Source organism: Bos indicus, chromosome 12 (assembly GCF_029378745.1).
Source record: "Bos indicus isolate NIAB-ARS_2022 breed Sahiwal x Tharparkar chromosome 12, NIAB-ARS_B.indTharparkar_mat_pri_1.0, whole genome shotgun sequence".
NCBI classification, from domain to species: Eukaryota; Metazoa; Chordata; class Mammalia; order Artiodactyla; family Bovidae; genus Bos; species Bos indicus.
The window spans coordinates 88,404,937-88,425,413 of record NC_091771.1 but is presented as its reverse complement, the minus strand read 5'-3'; the positions used below and the strand labels follow the sequence as shown (position 1 = coordinate 88,425,413).

Genomic DNA, 20,477 nt, shown 5'->3' with positions numbered 1-20,477 from the left:
GCGGGTGGGAGAGGGGGTGTCAGTGTCGAGGGGAGGGGGGGACAGAGGGGAGGGTGACCCAGAGGAGGACAGAGAGGAGGGAATGGTCGGAGGATAAAGAGCAGCTCCGGCCCAGCGGGTGAGGACAGGAGGGAGCAGGCAGGCAGGCCGAGGGTGGACGGGAGGCTCACGGGGGGAGCCGCAGCCCACGGGGAGCAGGTGCCGAGTCCAGGGAAGCTGAGGTCACTGGAGGTCAGGGCCAGATGTGACGAGGCGCAGGGAGCCCCGGGGAGGGGAGCAGGCAGTCGGTCGGCCGGGGCCGGGTCAGGGCCTCTGGGGCGGGACCGCCTTGACCAGCGCCTGGCGGAGCACCGAGCTCGCCCCCGCTCTTGTGAGATGAAGAGGCTTTGCTCCCCCGCCCCCCTAACCACGAGACCCAGCCTCTCTCACCCCGCTTTCCTCACCTGAAAGCAAGGTGATGATACACACACAGGCACGAGACTGTCCCGTGCTGGGTGCCCAGCAATGAGCCCACGTCCAGGGGCTCGGAGGGTCAGGCTGGGCATCCGGCAGCGCCCGGGGCCAGGCAATCCCTTATGTCCAGTGGCGCCCAGGGCCACGCTGCCATCCACTGGGTGTAGCTCAGGCATCTGGAGTGTATGGTCCAGGGTCCACAGCATGCCATCAACCCAGGGAGACCCCTGGCACCGTGAGCAGGCACCCCCACCCTCCCAGAGGGGTCTCTAAGCCACCCCAAGCCCAAATTTGCCTCTGGACACGTCCCGTCCATGGAATCTCACAACACGCAGACTTCGGTCTGGTGTCTCCCACCTGCCGCGTTCAGGATGCATCCAGGGGGCATGGGTGCCAGACCACCCCCTTCACGGCCCCACGACAGCCCTCCACGTGGCAGACCTTCTGCTGATCCGTCCGTCCACTGATGGACATCCGGGCTGTCCCACTTCTTTGCCCGCTACGTGTAACACCGCTGTGGACGTCCACGTGTGGGTTTTGTGTGCACGTGGGTTCCCACCTCCCTCGGCCACCTCCCTGGGTCAGGCAGTGGCTCCAGGCTCAGATTCTGAGCGGCCGGGCTGTCCCCAGAGCGGCCATGCCAGTTCACACTGCTGCCAGGAGTGCTGGCAGCCAGGTACCCTCCTGGGAACTGACTTCACACCACCGTGCAGCAGGCTCAAGTTCACCGATGGACCAGCTTCCCGGGAAGCAGTGGGCAAGGTCACATGCGGCCGTGTGAGGGCTGGGTCAGCACAGGGAAGCCGGGGAGGTGAGGGCGCTCAGGAGAGACCGCCAGGGCAGGGCCAAAGTGCTGGCTCAGGTGGGTGGGGCAGGGGGCGGGGTCACCACAGCGCTGGCAGGACCCAAAAAGAGCAGACAGACCATCTTCCCCCTCTGCCCGGGGATCCCAGGGTCTGTTGCCCACTTTCCTGACCGGCCAGGCCGGCCTGCAGGGGTCCACGGGGAGCTCACGCGGGCCTGGGCTGGCATCTCCTGTTATTGGCCGAGCCTTTTCCTTTGTGACGCGATTTTAGCCGAGAAGAAGACGCGGTCTGTCCTGGACCCAGAGGTCTTCCCGTGGGAACCGTGGGAGCCGCCCTGGCTTCTCTCAAACAGAAGACGCTCCTCCCTGGTCAGTGCCAGGGAGGGGAGGGTGGGTACCTGGGAACCTATCCACATGCAGGTGGCCTCTGCGAGGGGAGGTGCCCCAGGCCAGCAAGGGGACAGGCCAGTGCTGGAGCTGAGTCCACATCCCCCGGGGACAGGTCGAACGGTATCTCCTGGAAAGTCCATTCCAGTCCTGACCTCGAGTACCCGTGCACGCGCCCCCGACTGAAGCTGGGCCTTTGCAGACGCCGTCGGTTTGAAGTCTAGCCCAATGTGACAGGCTTCCCTCCAGGGAGAGGAAACAGAACCACAGGAGGAGGGCCCAGAGTGGACAAACGGACTCATGCCAACAGAGGCTGAGCCCGAGGCCCCGGGACATGCCACCACGGGGGCTGGAAGCGGACCCCCAGGGCCAGGCCTCCAGAGGGACGTGCCGCAGACACGTGGGCTCCAGCTTTCAGGCCCTGGGACCCTGAGATGAGGCTCTGCCGTCAGAACCCACCCAGTTCGCCGCCCCTGCCACAGCGGCCTCAGGAAACCAGCGCCGTCATCCGTCTTGCTGGACAGTAACCAGGGAAGGGAGCCTCACTCAGACTCTGGCAGACTCTAACCCGGCTCTTACGGGAGAAGACAAACCCAACGGCAGGGGGTTAGAGGTGGGGGGCCTGGGTCCCCTCGTGCACCCCACCCTCCCAGCCCAGGACAGCAGTCCCACGGCTGACCACAGGGACCCCCCCCAGCATCCACTCCTGCAGGGGCGCCAGGCGCAGGGGCATCCCAACTTCACCCCTCTTCCACTTCGGTGCCAACCATGTTCGTTCACAAGTAAAATCGAGTTAAATACTGCATCTAAGACAGAAACTTAAATGGGGTGACCGCAGCCCCGACGGAGCCCAGACCAGCGCCCAGCGGTGTGAGGAAAAGGCGTCTCAGTTGTCCCTGGAGGTCCAGTGGCCAAGACTCCATGCTCCCAAAATGCAGGGGGATGGGTTCGATCCCTGGTCAGGGAACTAAGCGCCCGCACACAGCATGGCGTGACCAAACAAAAAAAAATTTTTAAACTGAGCCAGAGGCGTGTTGGCACCATCTGCACTCGAGGAAGCCTTCCCAAGGGCAGACGCACCGCCACGTGCCTCCCTAAGGTCTGACCCAGAGATGACGACAGGGGCGCCTGGGCCGTCTGACAGAACACGTCCTCGAACGCGGAGCCCCGGGCCCTGACCCCCATGCCGTCAGCTCCGTCCTCTGTGGCGGAAGCTCCGGGAGGGGAGAGGGGCGGACGTCCTGGGAACACTGCCCCCCAACCTGGCCTGGCTGCTCCCCAAACACCTGCCTCCTCCAGCAGGACGGAGTGGAGGGAAGGGCGAGGCCACCTCCTCCTGCCACGCGACTCTGAGGGGCCCACAGGGTCCAAGGAAAGGCGTCTGCCGTCCATCAAGCCCCACATAGGGTCGACCTGGACCTCCTGGGGTGAGAGCCTTCAGCCCCCAGACGGCAGTCTTTCTTTCCCGTTTCCTTCCCCCAGACTTGTTCTCATTTTTCATGGGTGCTAAATCGCTTCAGTCGTATCCGACTCTGTGACCCCATGGACCATACCCACCAGGCTCCTCTGTCCACGGGACTCTCCAAGCAAGAGCACTGGAGTGGGCTGCCGTGCCCTCCTCCAGGGGACCTCCCCGACCCGCGGATGGAGCCTCCATCTCTTTCGTCTCCTGCATCGGCAGGCAGGTTCTTTACCCCCAGTGCCACCTGGGAAGCCCTTTTCCCAGACTTTGTTTTCTAACTTATCTTCAAATATTCCCAAACTCTAGATTTTAAACATAAATGTGATATTTTCCAGCATCAAAAATTCACACCAGAATTTTAAAATACAAAAAAAAAACCAACCAAACAAACAAATCCAGAAGGATAAAGGTAACACACACACATGCAAAAAAAAAAAAAAAAAAAAACCACAGCCAATGAAGTGATGTGTTTGTAACATAAGAAAAATAGTCAGTTTAATAATAATTACAACAGAGCGTGAGTAGTCAAGACCAGGACACCGGGGGTCGTTCGTGGACCACCCCCACGGCTGTGAAAGGGGGCCTGCGCGTCCTACGGAAACACGGGTGCGGGCACCGGGGCCCGTGGGGAGTCCGCGAGGATCGCTCAACCTGCTGCAGAGCACGCCTCCACAACAGCTCTGGTCCGTCCCCTCCCGCCCGGGCAAGGACGTGGCTCCGTCTCCTCGTCCGTGGAAGGTGGGGCAGAGGCGACTCCAGCAGGCAGACGGCCCCTTCCTGACGTCCCCTGGGACCCCGAGCTCCTCGAGGGTACCCCAAGACACGGGGGCAGTCCACTGACAACAGGGCAGGTCTGTAGGAAGAACTGCTCAGATGCATCGTCTCTGCTCCCTAGAAAGCTTAGTAAAAACCCTGGGGCCCGGGAAGGATGCGTCACACAAGCATGTCAACGGCCACCCCTCGGGAGGAGGGCTGAGAACACATGTGTGCCCCCTCGAGGCTCAAGTCAGCAGTTAAGGCAGGTTCTGCGGGCGCCCCATCGGGCTGAGGGCGGCGGCACCACCCGCAGCAAGCGCTGGAGAGTCAGGTGAGGACGTGGTTCCTGAGTGAGAATTCGCTTGAGACAGCAAACTCCAGCACACGCGATCGGATTGTTTCCCACCACGAGGTCTCACGCCTCACCAGAGAGCCTGCTTTGAGAACGGGGCTCACCAAACACTCCCAGGGCCACCTTCCCCAGCCCTGCCGCTAACCAAGAAAACAAAACGCAAGCACAGGCAGCCGGCAGCTCCCGTTACAAGGTCAAGGCCGTCAAGGCCCCAGCCTCCCCCGAGCAGGGGAGGCTGAGGGCGGGGCCGAGGCGGACCGGGCGCCCAGATGAGCAGCTGCTCCGGCTCAGGGGCGTCCGGCCGACGCAGACACAGGAGCGCACGTCACAGTCGCGTCTGATGCCACACAGGCATTTCTGAGACGCCCCTGATCCAGGGGCTGGGGCTTGGGCTTTTAGGGACACGACACTTGTCCTCTCCAAGTTCATCTCACTTTACAAATGACCTCTTCAGAAGAGCGGGGCGGAGGAGCAGGTCCCGTGAACTGGCTGGACCCCGGGCGGGGCTCTAGGCACGAGGACTGGGCCCCTCCTATGGGCCCTGGCCATCTGGACTTGGCGTGGGGGGCCTGGTCTTGACCCCCACTCCTTGGGGAGTCTCGCGTGTTCTATTGCTTGATTTGTGCATAAACAGTTCAGACACTGCCTCCTCAGTGAGCACGGAAGGCCTGCCCGTGCCCGACGGGAAGACAGGTTTTGGGGTCAGAGTGGCCTCACGCAGAGAGGCCACCTGCGCCCAGCAGTGCGTCCTCACGGGCTGCAGCAACGTGCAATAAATAACACACTTTATTTACAGGCTTCAGGGAGCTGCTCCTTCTGGGAGGACGGGACCATGCACCTGGCCCAGTTACCAGGCCAGCCCCAGCCAGGCACCCTCCGCCATGCACGTGCTCACACGAGGTGGGCGTACACACAGCTGTCACGGGGCCCAGGGGCAGCAGACGTGGTTCCCGGGTTCGGGGCTGAGGCCAGGCCCCGGGTTCAGCCCCAGTGCTGCACGTGGACTGCGACCCCGCTCGACCGGGAGCCTGGAGGGTAGACGGGGCCCCTGCAGGTCTAAGCAGGTGAGCCACAGGCAGACACAGCGGGCGGTGTTTCTGGAGCACCGCAGCCCAGCAGGCACCCCCAGAAACACCTATGTGTCTGCAGCCTATGGTCCCCACGAGCGGTGAGCCCCAGGGCACGGGAGCAGAGAGGTTGAGTGCAAAGGGCCTGCGGCCCAGCAGTCAGCCCAGACGGAACCACCTCTCTGCGTTCAGAACGGGGCATTTACAGGGAACGCACACCTAACATTGACACGTGTTCACTCGGAGCCCGCAAGTCCAGACACCGTCACCGCGCTTACTGCAGAACGAGGTGCTGGGTGTGGGGGGGACGTGGTCTGGGCTCGGCCTGGAGCTCACGGCCGCCTGGCTGCAGTCTCCACGCACGGCCCCGCCCGCAGCCTGAGCGTCAGGGGCGGGGGTCGAGGGGCTCCGGCTCAGTCTCGGAACCGGTCTTAACGAAGCACCAGGACGCCCCTCAGAGGTTCGTCTCATCCCAAGCAGGGTCGTTCATGTTCTTGAGAACCTTCCTCACCAGCTTCTCCAGGTCTTTGCGGGCTCTCTGCTCCTCCTCCAGAGACTTCTTCATCTTCTTGTTGTCCTGCGGGTGAAGCAGACCGTAGGAGGTTAACCGCCATTGGCACCAAAAGGGACCCCTCCCCAAGGAGATGGGGCCCTGCTGAAGGAGCCCGCCCTGCACCACGGCCAGGGGCATGGCTGATGGGGCCCCCAAGGGTCTCAGACGCAGGGCAGGTCCTGGCAGATGGAGCAGGCCTGGCGCTCCGCTTACCACTGTGAACCAGAGAATCTACAGAACAGAGCGCGAGAGCGGCCGCAAGGAACGAGGCAGGGCTCAAGTCCCTCCCACTCTCCCACGCCCGCGACAGTCTCCACGGCACCAAGAAGGGGGCACAGAGCCCGGTGAGTCAGGGGCCCCGTCACCCCCACCACGGCCAATGCCAGCGCGGCCCCTGGGCGGGCAGAATGGCAGGCAGCCGGCCGGGGGCAGCTCTGGGTGCATGGCCGGTCCCCTGCCGTCCGTCCAGCCCGGGCCGGCCGCGAGCTGAGTCTCGCACACGGAAGCCACTGGCACAAACAATGCCGCTCACACACGCCTGCTTGGCGAGGCAGCCTAGTCTAACCGGCTTTTTGACAGGTCTTCTCAAGAACCTGGACCATGCTCCACCTGGTGACAGAGAACAGTCTCTGCTGGCACCTAACACCAGGGCAGTGGAGAGAATGCTTAACAAGTCGCCTTAAAGACGCACGTCCTGTCGCTCAGGTTCCCAGACCCCCTGCTGATCTGCTGCTGAGACCCAGTCCCCGGGAGGAGGCTCCCGTGCTGGCCTCATGGTACTCGTGCACAGCTGGCTTCAGGTCTAACGCTGTGGTTTCCTCGTCGGCCCCGTTAAAATGATTACAGATAGATGGCAACGCACCTGTCGTAGCTCCTGGACTTCATCTTTTAGTGCGTACACAGTGTCGACGAGACTCCTAGACAGAGAGGGGGCACCCTGAGCGAGGGTTGCGAGCACCCCACTTCGTCCCGCGCCCGCCGCCCGCCCTCCTCGGCCCGCACACCTGGGCCCAGCTCCAGCAAGGCCCGATGCCAGGCACGGGGTATGGACCTCAGCCAGGAAGCCCTCCCGCCACAGACACTTTAAAACACTGAGACACAGCTTACTTTTCTTCTATCACTGTCTGACCATTACTTTTAGTCTCTTCAACTATAATTTTCTCTTCTTCTGGAAGCAAAACTTGCGGAGCAGATTCTTTGCGTGAACCTGTCATCGTTAAAAAAAAAAAAAAAAAAGAAACCCACAGGTAAATACCACGGCAGAACTAAAAGAACTTGACTATACAACACTACTTGATTATTAATATTAAATTCCAGGTGTTAATTCCAGTATGTTAAGAAATACATACTCTAGATAAAATGGGGATGGGTAACCTTTACCAACTTCCTCTCCCTCTGTAGACTGAAGCCAAGCCTTCTTCAAGCCCCATAGCACGACAGGGCAAAGAAAAGGTTAGCGGGTTTTTTTTTGTTTTTTGGTGTTTTTTTGCAATTTATTGAGCTTCAGTTTTTGGATCTGGATTATGGATGGTTTAAAAATTTTCAACACGTAGTAAAGTTGAAGATTCTGACCATATTGACTTGGGCATTTTGGAGGAAATAAACTACTGGGGGATATTCAAATCAATCAAATTTTGTGCCATTTTTTTCAAGAATCTTAGGAAGAACCATCAGATCACGCAGAAGACATATTCCTATATTTATCAAAACAGTGAACTGGTCCTTAAAACATTTAACTCCAGAGCAACAGCTAAAAGTGTTATATAGCACATGGTTAAGAAAAAGTTTATTACTGATCTTATGAAAACTGTATTTACATTCCCTGGAATATAAGCATTTTTCCACCAAAAGGAGGAGCACTGTTTACAGTATTAGAGGAATATTTATGTCATTTAACCAAGACCCAGCACAAAAGCTTACCCAGGACAGTGGCCAGAGAAACCATTACTGCAAAACAGGCTCTTCAGAAATTAACGAGAATCAAACCTCATTTAAGGGTGCAGGGAAGAAAACCACCTTTCTAAAGTTACACAGCACTGACGTGCATCATTCCGCGTTTTGAAAATGACGTCAGATGCACATCCAAGGCAGGACGCAACCCACCGTGGCCCCTGCTGGTGGTCACTGTGATAAACGCAGCTTTCTCGCCAATACCATCCACCTGGCTGTTTGGTGCACACGCTTTAACCACGGAGACGGCGCTTCGGCGCGCCCGACCTCGTCTTCCCTGCTTGACCCTCTGTTCGCCTTCCCAAAGGTCCGTCACACTGGACGAGGGCCCCAGGCATCCTCACGTGGCGGGAGCGTTCGGTACAACACATGCTTTCAGGATGGGACTTAACGGTCCACCAGCATCTCATCTACCGCAAGCTCTCCCTCCTCTGAAAGAACAGGGCTCGTGGCGGCTGTCGACGCTGCTGACACGGGGCTCCCACGACGCTCCTGACGTGGGGACCAAGCGCCCCCTTCACTCCCGGGGAGGCCAGCGACAGGGAGGAGGGTCTGGTTCACTGGGCCGGGTGCCCCCGCTGGCTGCCGTGTGGGCGTCTACAAAGCCCGGCTCCAGCCCCGTCCTGCAGACAGGAAGGCCAAGCTAAACCACAGCGTCTGGCCTGAGAGGGAGGAGGCCACCCGGCCCGGGGAGGGACAGCACCACTTTACAGCGCCAACGTCGGGACGGAGAGTCTCCTACACCAGCCAAGGCACGGCGTCTACATGGCCTAGGACGTCGGTGTTATAACCACGGGGACTGCTCGGAACCCTGCCACGGCCGGAAGGAGCTCCTGTGCCACAGCACGTCTGTATGTGAACTTGTCAGCTGCTGTTCAAGACGACCCTCCACTAGTGACTCTGTGCTCACACCGAGACGCGGGTCCCGCAGTGACGGCTCCAAGGGAGGGTGGGGGCGGGCAGCGCCCAGCTCACACCCCGCCCGGCACAGCGACCGGCCTGCAGGCTTTTCAGGTCCTCCAAGCCCTGGGCCCGGGGAGGGACACGTCCTGAAAGGCTTTGTCCTGCTGACGGCGATGACCGGCTCCAGGGGCCTTGTGCGGGGCTGCGGCCACGCTGTCTTCCGGGCCTTTCTCAGCACACACTTCTGGGATGTCTGGGCCACGTGCAGAAGTACTGCTTAGGGAGGAAACGCACACGGGAAACAGGACTGAGGCACAGAGGCCGCTGGGTTAAGACTCTGAAGGGCCAGGTGCCCGGACTTCCGACACCAACGCCAGCGTTGGTCATGCTCCTGCTGGGAGGAGGGAGAGCGTGCGATTTACCCTGAAAACAGGCAAGTATTCCTAAGGACTCTGCTGTGTGGACCACACGTCAGGGAGCAAAGGGCTCCGCTTGGTTTCCCTGTAAACAGAAGCAGGTGGGTGACCTGGGACCCCGGCGCCCCCGGGGGTCCCCACTGTTACCTGCTCTGCCCCGGAAGCTGTGTGCTGCAGTCGGGCCAAGGGCCACTAGGGTGGGCCGGTCACGGGCAGCCTGTAACACGTTTCTTCACCAGAACTAGCTAATGAGACAACAGGCTGAACGTGTTTTCTCATGTAAGTGCTTTAGGAAGATTAAATTCTATGTTTCTCAATTATTTTTCCACCTTCTAGCTTCGAAGCCTAGGCAACCTATTTACATTGCGCGTTGGCAGCAATGAAGTCTTCCAATGATATGCAGAACAGGAGCGCGGTGGAGGGGGCGGCGGTGTCCACTCTGAGGAGCAGGGCTGTGCAGGGGCTGGGGCTGCGGGCCTCGGGAAACTCCAGCCTGACACCGAAGCTCGGAGCCTCAACTCCATCAGCCGCAAAAAGAGAGCAAGGCCCACCGCCTCCACAGAGGCCACTTTGACAGCTATCTTCTGCCAGATGACTTCGTAACCACACCCTCCACGATGTGAGGTGACTGTGAGACCTGATCCAAGAGCTGCACGTGCAAGAAGGACCCCGTTCGCATTTCGGCAAATGCACTGAAAGCGCGCGAGAGCGGGAGAAGGCTACGTGATGGACAGGAGTGTCAGTGGCTGGGTTCCTGAAACGCACCGACATGAGAAGGCCACTGAGGCCGTGCGTGGTGCGCCAGGAGGCTTGTGCGTGGAGATTACCCCTCAGCCTGCACGGAGCTCCACGGGCTGCCTAGTTTGAACATACTCTTGTGAAACAACTGAAAAAAAATTGCAAGTCTTTCAGCAAAACAACAAAAGAATATTCTCCAGCCAAGCTTTTAAGTGAGTCAACTGTTTCTACAAGAACAAAGCTCTAGAAAGTAGGCAGATTTAACAAGCTTTCTCCAAGATCAGTTCAGTATGTTTAAAGGCATCACAGCAAATCTCTGAATTAGTTAGGCTGGAAAAAGAATTCCATGGCAGAGCCTTCAGAGATGGCTGCCACTGTGAAAGCCCCCACTGGGGGCTGAGCCACAGGAGCGTGTGCTCACGGAGGCTGAGACACAGGAGCGTGTGCTCCCGGAGGCGCCAGCACACAGGGCCTGTGTCTCCCCAACTCTGTGCTCAACACAGGCTCTGTGTTTCCAGGAGACCACCAGGATTCTGCAGCGCCTCACTGTGGAAGATGCTGAAAGCTGTAGCCACTTCCTGGAGGTTCACAGTGCTTAAGATTTCCAGCAAAAATACCCATTTAACCTGAATTCAGCACTCCCTAAATCTGAGTGCTGAATACTTCCTCCATCATCAAGAGGAACATTTTGCAGCTTTCTGGCTAACATTCTGAGGAGTGTGAGCCAGCACACGACCCTGCACGTGTCTGTGAGTACACACACACGCACTGCGTGGATTTGCTGTGGCTCAGCACAGGGGTCTTTCCTCAGGGCAAACCCGGCCGACGCCGGCCGACAAGCATTGCCGCCAGCAGGGGTCGCTCTGCGCCCTCAGCTGGGGGTGGAGCAGGCGCTGGGGACCCGAGAACTCCCTGGGACGGGTGACCTGGAAGCTGGAGACCCACTGAGCACCTGTCCCGAGTTTGTCACAGGTCCCCAGGGGGCCGTGGAGCTCAGCTTGAGAACACAGACGGGTGCAGCACCCCACCTCGTGGACAGAGGGCTTGCCCGGACAGCAAGCAGAGGGCCTTGACCCGGGCGCTGTCATGGCTGGCAGGCCACCCCCGGTGGCACCCCCGATGGCCTGCAGTTCCAAACCCAGGGGCTGCGTTGTGCACGTGGGTCCGGGCTGGGGGTCGGCTGCCTGGAGACCCTGAAGACCGTGGAGGGTCTTTCAGAAGCAAGAGTCCGCTTCTCTGGCCAGGGGTGGAGTACCTTTACAGCACGGTTCACATGACTTCTTATAACTCACAGAAACCGAAGTAACTTTCAGCATAAGACAAAATGCGAACATTTAAAAAATTCTACTTAGTAAGATCTCTCCATCAGGCCACTCTGTTATTTCTGGCTGTGATAAGGTTCCAATTCGTTTTTCTCAGGAAAACACAAAAGAAAAACACAAGGCCCCCTTAAGAGAAGGATGCACACCCATGCACCATCTGCACCCTGGCCTGTCCCAGACCTGCCACAGGCAGTTCTTTCCCCCCTGTCCTGCTTTTCCTGGTCAGCTGGACATGCACTCTACAAATAAAAACTTAAAACCTGAGACCTTAGTCTACGGAAAAAAAACACTGAAGGGTGGGCTTTTTTCCATTTATGCGCACCCCTGACTCCACCAAAAGAGAGGAAAGAGAGAACTCTTCTTTCTGAAGACAAACCTCCCAGTGAGCGAAAATTTCTTTAAGAAAAGAATTAGAGGGAAATAGATGACATAAACATGAGAAGAGTCGTCGTGCATCATCTAGAACATTTTTACCCTGAGAAAGTGCAGGCTTTGCCACCGAGGCAGGTACGAGGCGAGCACCGCCCCGCCGTCCTGCGGAACATGCTAGTTCCAAACAGCCAAACCACAGTAAACTGCAAATCCTGCTCCCCGACCCCAACCCCCCCATGTAACAGATATTAAAAGCCAGAGGCTAGCAAATGCAAAATTTATTTCAACTGTACATAACAGACGTTTCTTTTTGAATATAAAACAAACACTTCGTTGCCATATGCAGCCACAAACAGGAGTATGCATACTGTACAATGAACACTCAGGTACACGTCCGACTGGGTCCAGCGCGGCAGGCGCCCACGGAGAGCGGCCCTCCCGCTCACAGAGTGAGCACAGCACGCAGACTCTCTCCAAGGTCTTCACCGCTATACACACCCCTGTGTTTTGGCAGTTTTACGCAGAACACATGATACAGCTCATAGACCCGTGGCATCAGTTCAGTGGGAACACCATTTGAGCCGCTGGCCAAGGGTCTGGGAATGGCTTAAACCTACCTTCTAGCTCAGATTCTTCCCCCTTTCGTTATAATACTAACTGTACACAGAGATATTACAGAATGGCAGAAACACAGGTACTGGTTCAGCACGACTAAAGTTCCACAAAAGTGGAAACACTGGCCATGGCACTCCTTCGCCTCAGCCCCGTGAGAATGGCTTTCAAGCCAGAGGTACGAATACTTCCAACTACGTCACAAGGGCAAATGGTGCCAGACTTCAGAATAAACCCAGACAGACAGACAGCCAGGTGGTCATTCTGTAGTGATCTTAGTTAGAATCAACAGAAAATCATTGTCAAAATGGCTTTAATTGGCACAAAGAGGAATTATGGGAAATAGGAAAACTTTGGTGTTTGGAACATCAATGTCAGGACAACCCATTTGGCGTTCAAGAGAAACCCAGGCGCACAGAGCACACAGCCTGCAAACCCGCGTGCTCCGAGCCCGGCCCGCCCCACTCACAGGCTCTGAGCAGAGAGAAGACCTGCACTGTGAGCGTCTGGAGAGCTGTGACATCGCCTGATGTGACGTGCAGGAAAACAGGCGCTTCTGAGTTCACTGCACGACACAAAGCATGTGAGCCTCGCGGTGACCGTACTTCTCCCATAACTCCATTTGCTACTTGGCTGAAGGTATATAATCTCCTCTTTCCCACAGATGAATACTGGGCTCCGACTAATTCTAAAAGTCTGCTCCTCAACTTTCTTATTTACACTAACCGATACAAAAATATGAACTCTCCAGGTGGCCTAAGCAGTTCAGTAGACACTCGGGGCCAGACGGACGTGTGCGACTCCTGGTTTTCCTAACGAGCCCCTGCCTGTGGCACTGGCCCTCCAGCACAGCCCCTGCCGGGACCCCGGGAGGGCCGCAGGGACCAGCACCGTGCACTGGGGACCAGCTGCCCGGGCATGGGGCACGGGGCACAGGGCACCGGCTCACGGCCACTCCGTGCAAACAAGATGGGAACCCTGCACACCTGGTGCCGGCAGAGGCGGGCGCTGAGGGCACAGCGCCACAGCCGCCCCACGGGGAAGTGGCGCCACCCCCACTGTCGCGGCATCTTGCTTTCCGAGGCTGGCTTCGGGCGTCCCTAACGCACAGCTGAGTGTGAGGGGAGGGGCCTCGCCCTCCCGCCCAGCGTGGACCACGTGTGCCCTGGTGCCACAAGCGCGTGCCATGGGGCACAGTCAGTTTTTCGTGAAGCAGGAACCAATCCAAGGGAGGGCAGTGAGAAGCTCCCACAACAAACCCCAGGGAAGCAGGGGCACCCCCAGATCTGAGATATTCTCATAAGCGTGCTACACGGCACCTTGGTAAACTCCTGGGGACTTGCATCGCCCTGACAACCGAGAGTGAGGGCCATGTTCCACTGGGGCTGTGAAGGGAGTGTCCCTGCATCTGAAAACAAGCAAGTGTGCCCAGAGGCCGCGGGCTCAGACCTGGGAGTCAGGGCGGCCAGGCTTCTTGGGTACGCACACAGCCTGACCTACGCGCTCGGAGGCTGGACTCCCGCCCTGCACTTCAGGGGCACCGGCTTGCCAAGTGCCTTCTAAGAGAAACTCCTCCAACTAACAGAAGCCTGGGGGGTGACGTGCAGGAGTCTGGCCTGCGGGGAAGAGGGGCCCGGAGCTGGCCGTCTGCGGGGTGTGGACGTGCCCCTCGCGCGCCTGCGCAGGCCCGGAGCTCACACCCGCCGCGCTGACGGAGGCTCCTCCCGGGCACCCAGGGCAGCCGAGCACTCGGCCGTCCGGTCTGGACTCAGCTCTGGAGACAGGGCTCTTCTCGTCTCTCCACAACTACTGGGCCGCCGCGTCCCGCACACACAATTACGGCCCTGTACGGAGGCCAGAGTCTCCTCCACGTCGCTGGCACTTAGAGCACAAGCCTGTGTGGTTTCAGTATAAAATACAAAAGCGTTCATACAGCTGTACCTAAAAAGAAACAAGACAGTCGCTACACTGAGAATAAAAACCCTAACCATATCACGTGGAGCTGTGAGACCTCCGCTGCCCGTGGACAGAGGACCCTCGGTGTTGCTGTGTGCACACACCACTGCTTTCAACAGTCAGTCGCTTGAGTGGACACTCCACGTGGCCAGTAAGCCCCACAAAGTACAATGGGAAATATCAGAAACGCTCCCCAAAGTTGTTAAAATATCACATAAAAGAGACAAGAAACAGCAAGAAAACATCTAAGAAAAGCAGGCTGCGGTACAAGCATCGTTAAGAAAAGCTGAGAAGTGCGTTAGTTCTGGTGAGAGATATATGAGCAACAGCTCTTACGAGATGTAGAACCCATCCTGTAACTATGGGCTGTCCATATACTGTCATAGTCAGAGTCTTCCGAGAAGTCTGAAGGCTCCACACGGGAGAGGCTGCTGCGACGACCCAAGGAGTCTAGACTTGACTGGTCGTCGTCAGCCAAGACGTGATTATGCATCAGGTCAGTGCCTTGCCATGCTAAGACGGGTGGGGGTGGGGGGGACGGGGAGGAGGGGCAGGCAGAGGAGGGGCGAGCAGGAAGACGGCAGGAAGAGCCACAACCAAAACATGGAACAAACGCAAAAGGAGACGGGAAGAGAAGGGAGAGAGAAAAGAGCGTTAGAACACGGCAGCAACACGCGCGTCTCCTGATTTACGGCTGGGTTTCATCTACTGACTTACTCATTAGCACCGCCCTTAGAACACAGCTAGGCTGATGATTATTTAAATAATCCTATATCACGATACCATTTCCAAACTGCTCCTTTTTAAGCTTACTGCTATTAGGCCCTCATTTATGAAATCTTTTACGAATTAAGCCCACAATCACAAGAAAATTCTAAAGACATTTGAAAAATAACCAATTCCGCTGCGCATTCAATTAACAAATAGTCTCATTTAGGACACTATTTTAAAAGTAAAGTGGTTAACGTGCATATACTGAATGCAAAACACTTCCCCAGGATTCTGACTCACTTCTTCAGCCAGACTAGAAACCACCTCAACAATGGGGGTCTAAACTTACCTTGTGCAACTTTAACGACTGCGAGAACTTCGGACAGAGACGGTCTGACACGGGCCCGGGCCCCGCCCCTGCTCCCCCACCCTGCAGAGCACGCAGGCCCAGCCGGGAGTGCCCACCCACACGCATCCAGGGCAGTGGTCGCGCGGGAAGACACGTCTGGCCGGACGCCATCAACCCTCATGCTGACCATCCCCCTGACGCGAGGGGAGCCGCGAGCGGCGGGCCCGGCCGGGAGGGCGGCAGTGACACTGAGGCCATGTGGGAGACGCGGGCGTCCAGCAGCCAGGCGCGCTGCACCCAACTGAGCCAAGGCGGGGTGCGCACGCCCATGATCTCTGCTCCACGGGGACAGAGCCGCCCTGCATAACAGGCCCCAGGCTCTGCAGCGCACCACCCAGCCGGCACGAAGGACACAACTCCCGAGCCCCCTGTTCCTGACAACCCTGAATGAAGGCCAGTCCCGGGCCTCAGGGCGGTTAGGCCGTAACATCAACTAAAATCAAAAACCACTGTGCTGGCCAACGTCCAGTGCTCTGCCCGCACGGCAGAAGTGGACACACAGGCAACGTGGCGGGACCTACACACGCCAGGGCCCTGTCCCCGGGGGCAGAACGAGGCCCACACGAACACACAAAGCTCACACCACTAGGCCCGTGCACCTGAGATGGCCAAGCTAAAGCTGCACTTCATACAGCTGATGTGGAGATGAGTAATTTTTAAAAAATCTCAAACTCAAAACCCAAAAAACTACAGGCACAAACAGCCTATCACCCAAAATACAGTCTCAAATAGGAAGCCGTCCTGTCCTCAGGGACGACGGTCTGCACTCACAGACTCCAGCCCTGTCACCTGCAGACTCCCTTCACACGCACACCCTGCTCTTCCTCACCTGCTCTGGGCACTGGTCACTACGGACAGGCGTTCTCACCAGACGGGGTGCAGAACAGACGTCCCAACATCACCGGCAGGACGTGGAAACTACGAGCCAGAAGGAAGGTTCCGGATCATCTGCAGCTGTACCAGGGGCTAATCCTGGTGGCCCTAGCCTCAGGCCTGCAGTCACGTTGAACAAAAGCTAAGTTAAAGCACCCGGCAGCTCCTTTTTCCACCTCTTCTTTTCTTTCCAGCGTTTTTTTTTTACAACAGACGTGACACCGCTCGGAACCACCAGCTTACAGCGCAGGCGGCACAAATGAGGTGGCGAGCGATTCACGAGTCGGGACGGAGACGGGACCAGAAACACGACGTCTGATAAAGGCCGGCCTTCACGCCGGGATCCGCGACGTCCAGTCCGAGGCGGGGAGCTCAGCCCCTTCTCCTCCTGAACAGACCACACCTGACTATATCCACCCTGCACTCCAACTCTCAAATGCTCAGGAATTTGGGGAAAAAAAAAATCCACTTTTTTCCTGTTCACACAACAGATTAAGATTTTTTCACATAAGACATTATAAATAAAATGCAGGTACACTGAGAGGTACTGAAATTTACCCAGTAAACTCACTGGTGTCTACAGCAAAAATTCTAAATGCAATCATTTGGGGGGGGGGGGGGGGGCGGTGAGTTGCTATTAAAAAACAGAAACAAAAACAACTCTTACTCTAGGCTTGTGTTTTTGACAATAACTCTAAGAAACTCTTCCTTCAAACCATCTACACACCAGTGGTTTAGGCAGCTTGACCAACCGAGCTGAGCGCGCGTCGCAGTGCCCATCACAGCCGTCCTCTCCAGGCCCCAGAACTTCCACACCTGGCAGCTCCCTCCACGCCAAGGTTCCCCAGCGGGGCTGTTGTCACTGACCACTCAGACCCCTTCTCACGACTGAGGGACGCGGGCCAGGCCGCAGAAGCAGCCTCGCTAGGGGTCACGCCGAGAGCCTGCACAGCTGCAGCCGTGTCCTTCGGGGCGAGATCTTAGCACAACGAAGCAGCAGCGCGGCGGTGGGCTCCGCGGCACTTACTTGAGTTGAGCGTCTGCCGCGTCTTGGCGCTGGTGCAGTAAGCCTCGATGACCTTCAGGATCTGGGCATCCTCCTCCAGCGCAGCCGTGCCTGCGAGGGACACATGGCCGTCACCGCCCAGTCACCAGCACAGCCAGGCCAGCCACTCCGCCAGCAGTGCTAACTGACGGCCCCTCCCGTGGACTTGCCGCCAGATAAACTCCAGTACTTTGGCCACCTCATGTAAAGACTTGACTCATTGGAAAAGACTCTGATGCTGGGAGGGACTAGGGGCAGGAGGAGAAGCGGACGACAGAGGATGAGATGGCCGGATGGCATCACTGACTCGATGGACGTGAGTCTCAGTGAACTCCGGGAGTTGGTGATGGACAGGGAGACCTGGCGTGCTGCGATTCATGGAGTCGCAAAGAGTCGGACACAACTGAGTGACTGATCTGAACTGAAACATTTCTTGATATTCACAGAATATTTATATTCCAAAGGACGTTTACTTCTATGTACTTTTTATCTACAGCATATCTGGCAAAGAGCTAATATCCAAACATATATATACACACACACACACACACACACACACACACACATATATATATACACAGGTATATATATGTCTGTGTGTGTGTATGTATGTACACTTATACATATGTATTGTCTTACTAATCCATAGAAAAAGAGTATCCCCCCCGCCCCATCCTGAACATGAAAAAAGAAGCAGAAACAATTCATAAGAGATCACAGAAAGAAAAATGTTCGTCACCAAGAAAAGAAGTGAAAATTAAAACCAGGGATGGTGTTTTCACGTATCGCCTGAGAAAATCAGAAACCATGATTCTCCGTGTGGATGCAGATATCAGAAGGAGCTTCCTGCACCCACACGCGGGACGCAGTGAAGACAGGACAGCCCCTGAAAGGCCATTCGACCCTATTTACAAGCACTTCCCTGAGCCACAGATTCCCACCAGAGAGTTAATCTGGGAAATTCACAGAGTGTAGCCCAAAGAGTGCAGGCATGGCTCCAGAGCTTGGCCTGAGCTGGGGCCCCTCCAGACTGGCCTCACCTACACCCGGAGGCCACCTGGTGGAGGACAGAGCCTGCGGAGCAGCAGCGTCTGACGCTGCTGGTACCAGGCTGCCCTCACACCCCGCGTGCTTCATACAGCTGTATGGTTAAATTCTGCTATTGTTCTAAATTTTTCTATATTTTCTAGAATATTAGATATATATTCTTAAAGGCTCAACTAATTTTTAAAAGATGGGAAGAATGGAGGACTGAGCCACTTATAAGCTGTACCAAAAATGCTTGGACAGCATCTCATGATATTAAGATTGACACACGCAAGGAAGGCCAGGTGCTCCCTCCTAAGAGTCAGCGTCACACAGAGGGCTTAGGAGCCACCAAGAAACTGTCACCAACTGGACCAGTCGTTTAACAGGCTTCTGTGAGAACAATGTTTAACTCCCTGAAGGATCCGCTGGGAGTCAGTGTCCACGGCAGGGCACGCTCACGGGGGATGCTGCCAGCGCCGCTAATGCAGCCGGCACTGAGGGGGCTGTGCTGCCCCGCTCTGACGTCCTCGAGAGCGGACCTGAGGCTGGGCACTGGCTCCCCTCTGTGGCTCTGGAAAGCCCTGCCCCCCACCCTCGAGGCCCCGCCTCCGCGCCCTCGTGGCCCCGCCTCCCACCCCGAAGCCAGGTGTGTCCTCGCAGGCACTCACTTTTTCTCAGCGCGAACTCCTCGTCCGAGGGCTTCCTCTCCGGTTTGCGCTTGGGCAGCAGCTTCTTCATGGTCTTGGGACTCTTGCTCAGGTCCTGGGGAAGGAGAGGAAAAGGCTGGCAGACCCTAGTCTGGAGTGCGGCACGGCCGCAGTGGAGGGGGAAGCCAGGAACACTCCAGCGACCGCCCCGCACACGCTGGCCGCGCTCTGCCAGCTGCGGAGCGCTGACATCCTGAGGCACAGGCTCTGACGGCCCTCCTCCACCTGGACCCGCTGGGACGCCGGGACCACCCCCAGGGAGGCGCGGCAGCCGGCGGTGCGGGGAGGAGAGGGCAGCTGGCTGACACCTGGGCAGGGCGCCACGTGCGCTGCCCACTCTGGGGCAGACCCCCCCTGATGCAGCCAACCAGAAAGAAAGGAGGAAACCGTCGATTTCTAAATGAAAGGTGAGGGAAAACAGTTCCTTTAGGGACGGATCCGAAGCCTCGAGGGAGAAGAAAAAGGAGCAGAATCAGCCCACGGGCAGCACTGGCGCCCCCCTCCGCCGGCAGAGCTATGTTCACAGCCCCAGCGTCCGTCCCTCCGTCCACAACACATCCGGACCCTCAGCGAGGCAGGAGGAACAGCAAGAACAAGCCCATGCGGCCGGCAAGGTTTTGACTGTCAAGCACATACTGAACACGAATGTCAGAAAGGCTAACTTCTGCATCACTGAGTCACATTCGCCGCTGGTGAACCTCCCGAGGCCAATCGGAGGCTGAGAACGGGACTAGGGCCATGGGAGGGATCAGGCTGACAAGCACCAAAAGAATAGCCTGTGTTCCAAAGGCATCTCTCCAAATCTCAAAGTGAAAAGTCCCCAAAGAAGTGAATGCAGCCGGTGTCCTGGGGCACCGGGGGCGGAGGGAGGCCCGGAAGCACTGCCCGCAGGCGGCGCCGAGTGCCGGCCTTGCCCCAGGACCCCTGCACTGTGACCAGGCGGCCTGTGTGCTCAGCACACTGGACATGTCCACGGCCACACCCGCCAAGCGTCTCTCTCCTCTACCCTACTCCCCCTCCCCTGTAATGAACCCGCAGCAGGGCGTGGCCACACCCTGCAACACTCAGCTAGGCAATGAGGATGCCAAAATGGGCCACCAGGAAGATACATGTCCTAAGAACCAAAGTTCACTAGCAAAACCCATAAAGGATTAACTGTAACTTATGTTGTGCTCTTCTATGTACCTTAAAATTCCTCCAGCAAGGATGGAGGCAGGGTCTGCCCCAGGTCCTTCGGCAAATGACACCTCGTGGAGATGCAAACCCGCGCAAAGGTGCTTCACCAGGCTCACAAACCGGCCCCGCCCACCAAGCGCATTGTCCCACCCACCATGCTCACAGCCACACCCACATCCCCAGCCCGCCCACCGCATGAGCCACACCCCCCCACTCATAGCCACATCCACACTAGAGTAACTGAACTCGGCTCACACTCAAGCTCGCATGTGTGATCACCACACTTGTCAACCGGCTTCCTCAAAGCGCAAACACTGCCCCGAGCCTGTCCCTCTCCCTCTGTGATGAGCACAGAGGGGACCCCAGCATGGGTCTCCCCAGGACTCCCAGGACCCTGGAGCACAGGAAGCGTAACTAAGGATT

At 57.4% G+C, this 20,477-nt stretch overlaps 1 protein-coding gene across 8 annotated transcripts in view; it reads right to left on the bottom strand.

Moving 5' to 3' along the window:
* Positions 1-3,572: 3,572 nt before the first annotated feature.
* The window catches only part of ARHGEF7 (Rho guanine nucleotide exchange factor 7), a 102,458-nt gene continuing 85,553 nt past the window's right edge, over positions 3,573-20,477 (bottom strand). For 5 of the 8 annotated variants that reach the window (XM_070800491.1, XM_070800493.1, XM_070800497.1 and 2 more), the window contains 6 exons: positions 18,840-18,933; positions 17,125-17,214; positions 14,441-14,617; positions 6,943-7,042; positions 6,698-6,752; positions 3,573-5,859 (listed from right to left, as the gene is read on the bottom strand). In XM_070800491.1, the coding sequence (XP_070656592.1) occupies positions 5,737-5,859; positions 6,698-6,752; positions 6,943-7,042; positions 14,441-14,617; positions 17,125-17,214; positions 18,840-18,933 (639 nt within the window). In that variant the 3' untranslated portion in view covers positions 3,573-5,736. Of the gene's footprint in view, positions 5,860-6,697; positions 6,753-6,942; positions 7,043-11,799; positions 14,090-14,440; positions 14,618-17,124; positions 17,215-18,839; positions 18,934-20,477 lie in introns of those variants that run through there. The other 3 variants (XM_070800494.1, XM_070800495.1, XM_070800496.1) reach the window with 3 other exon arrangements.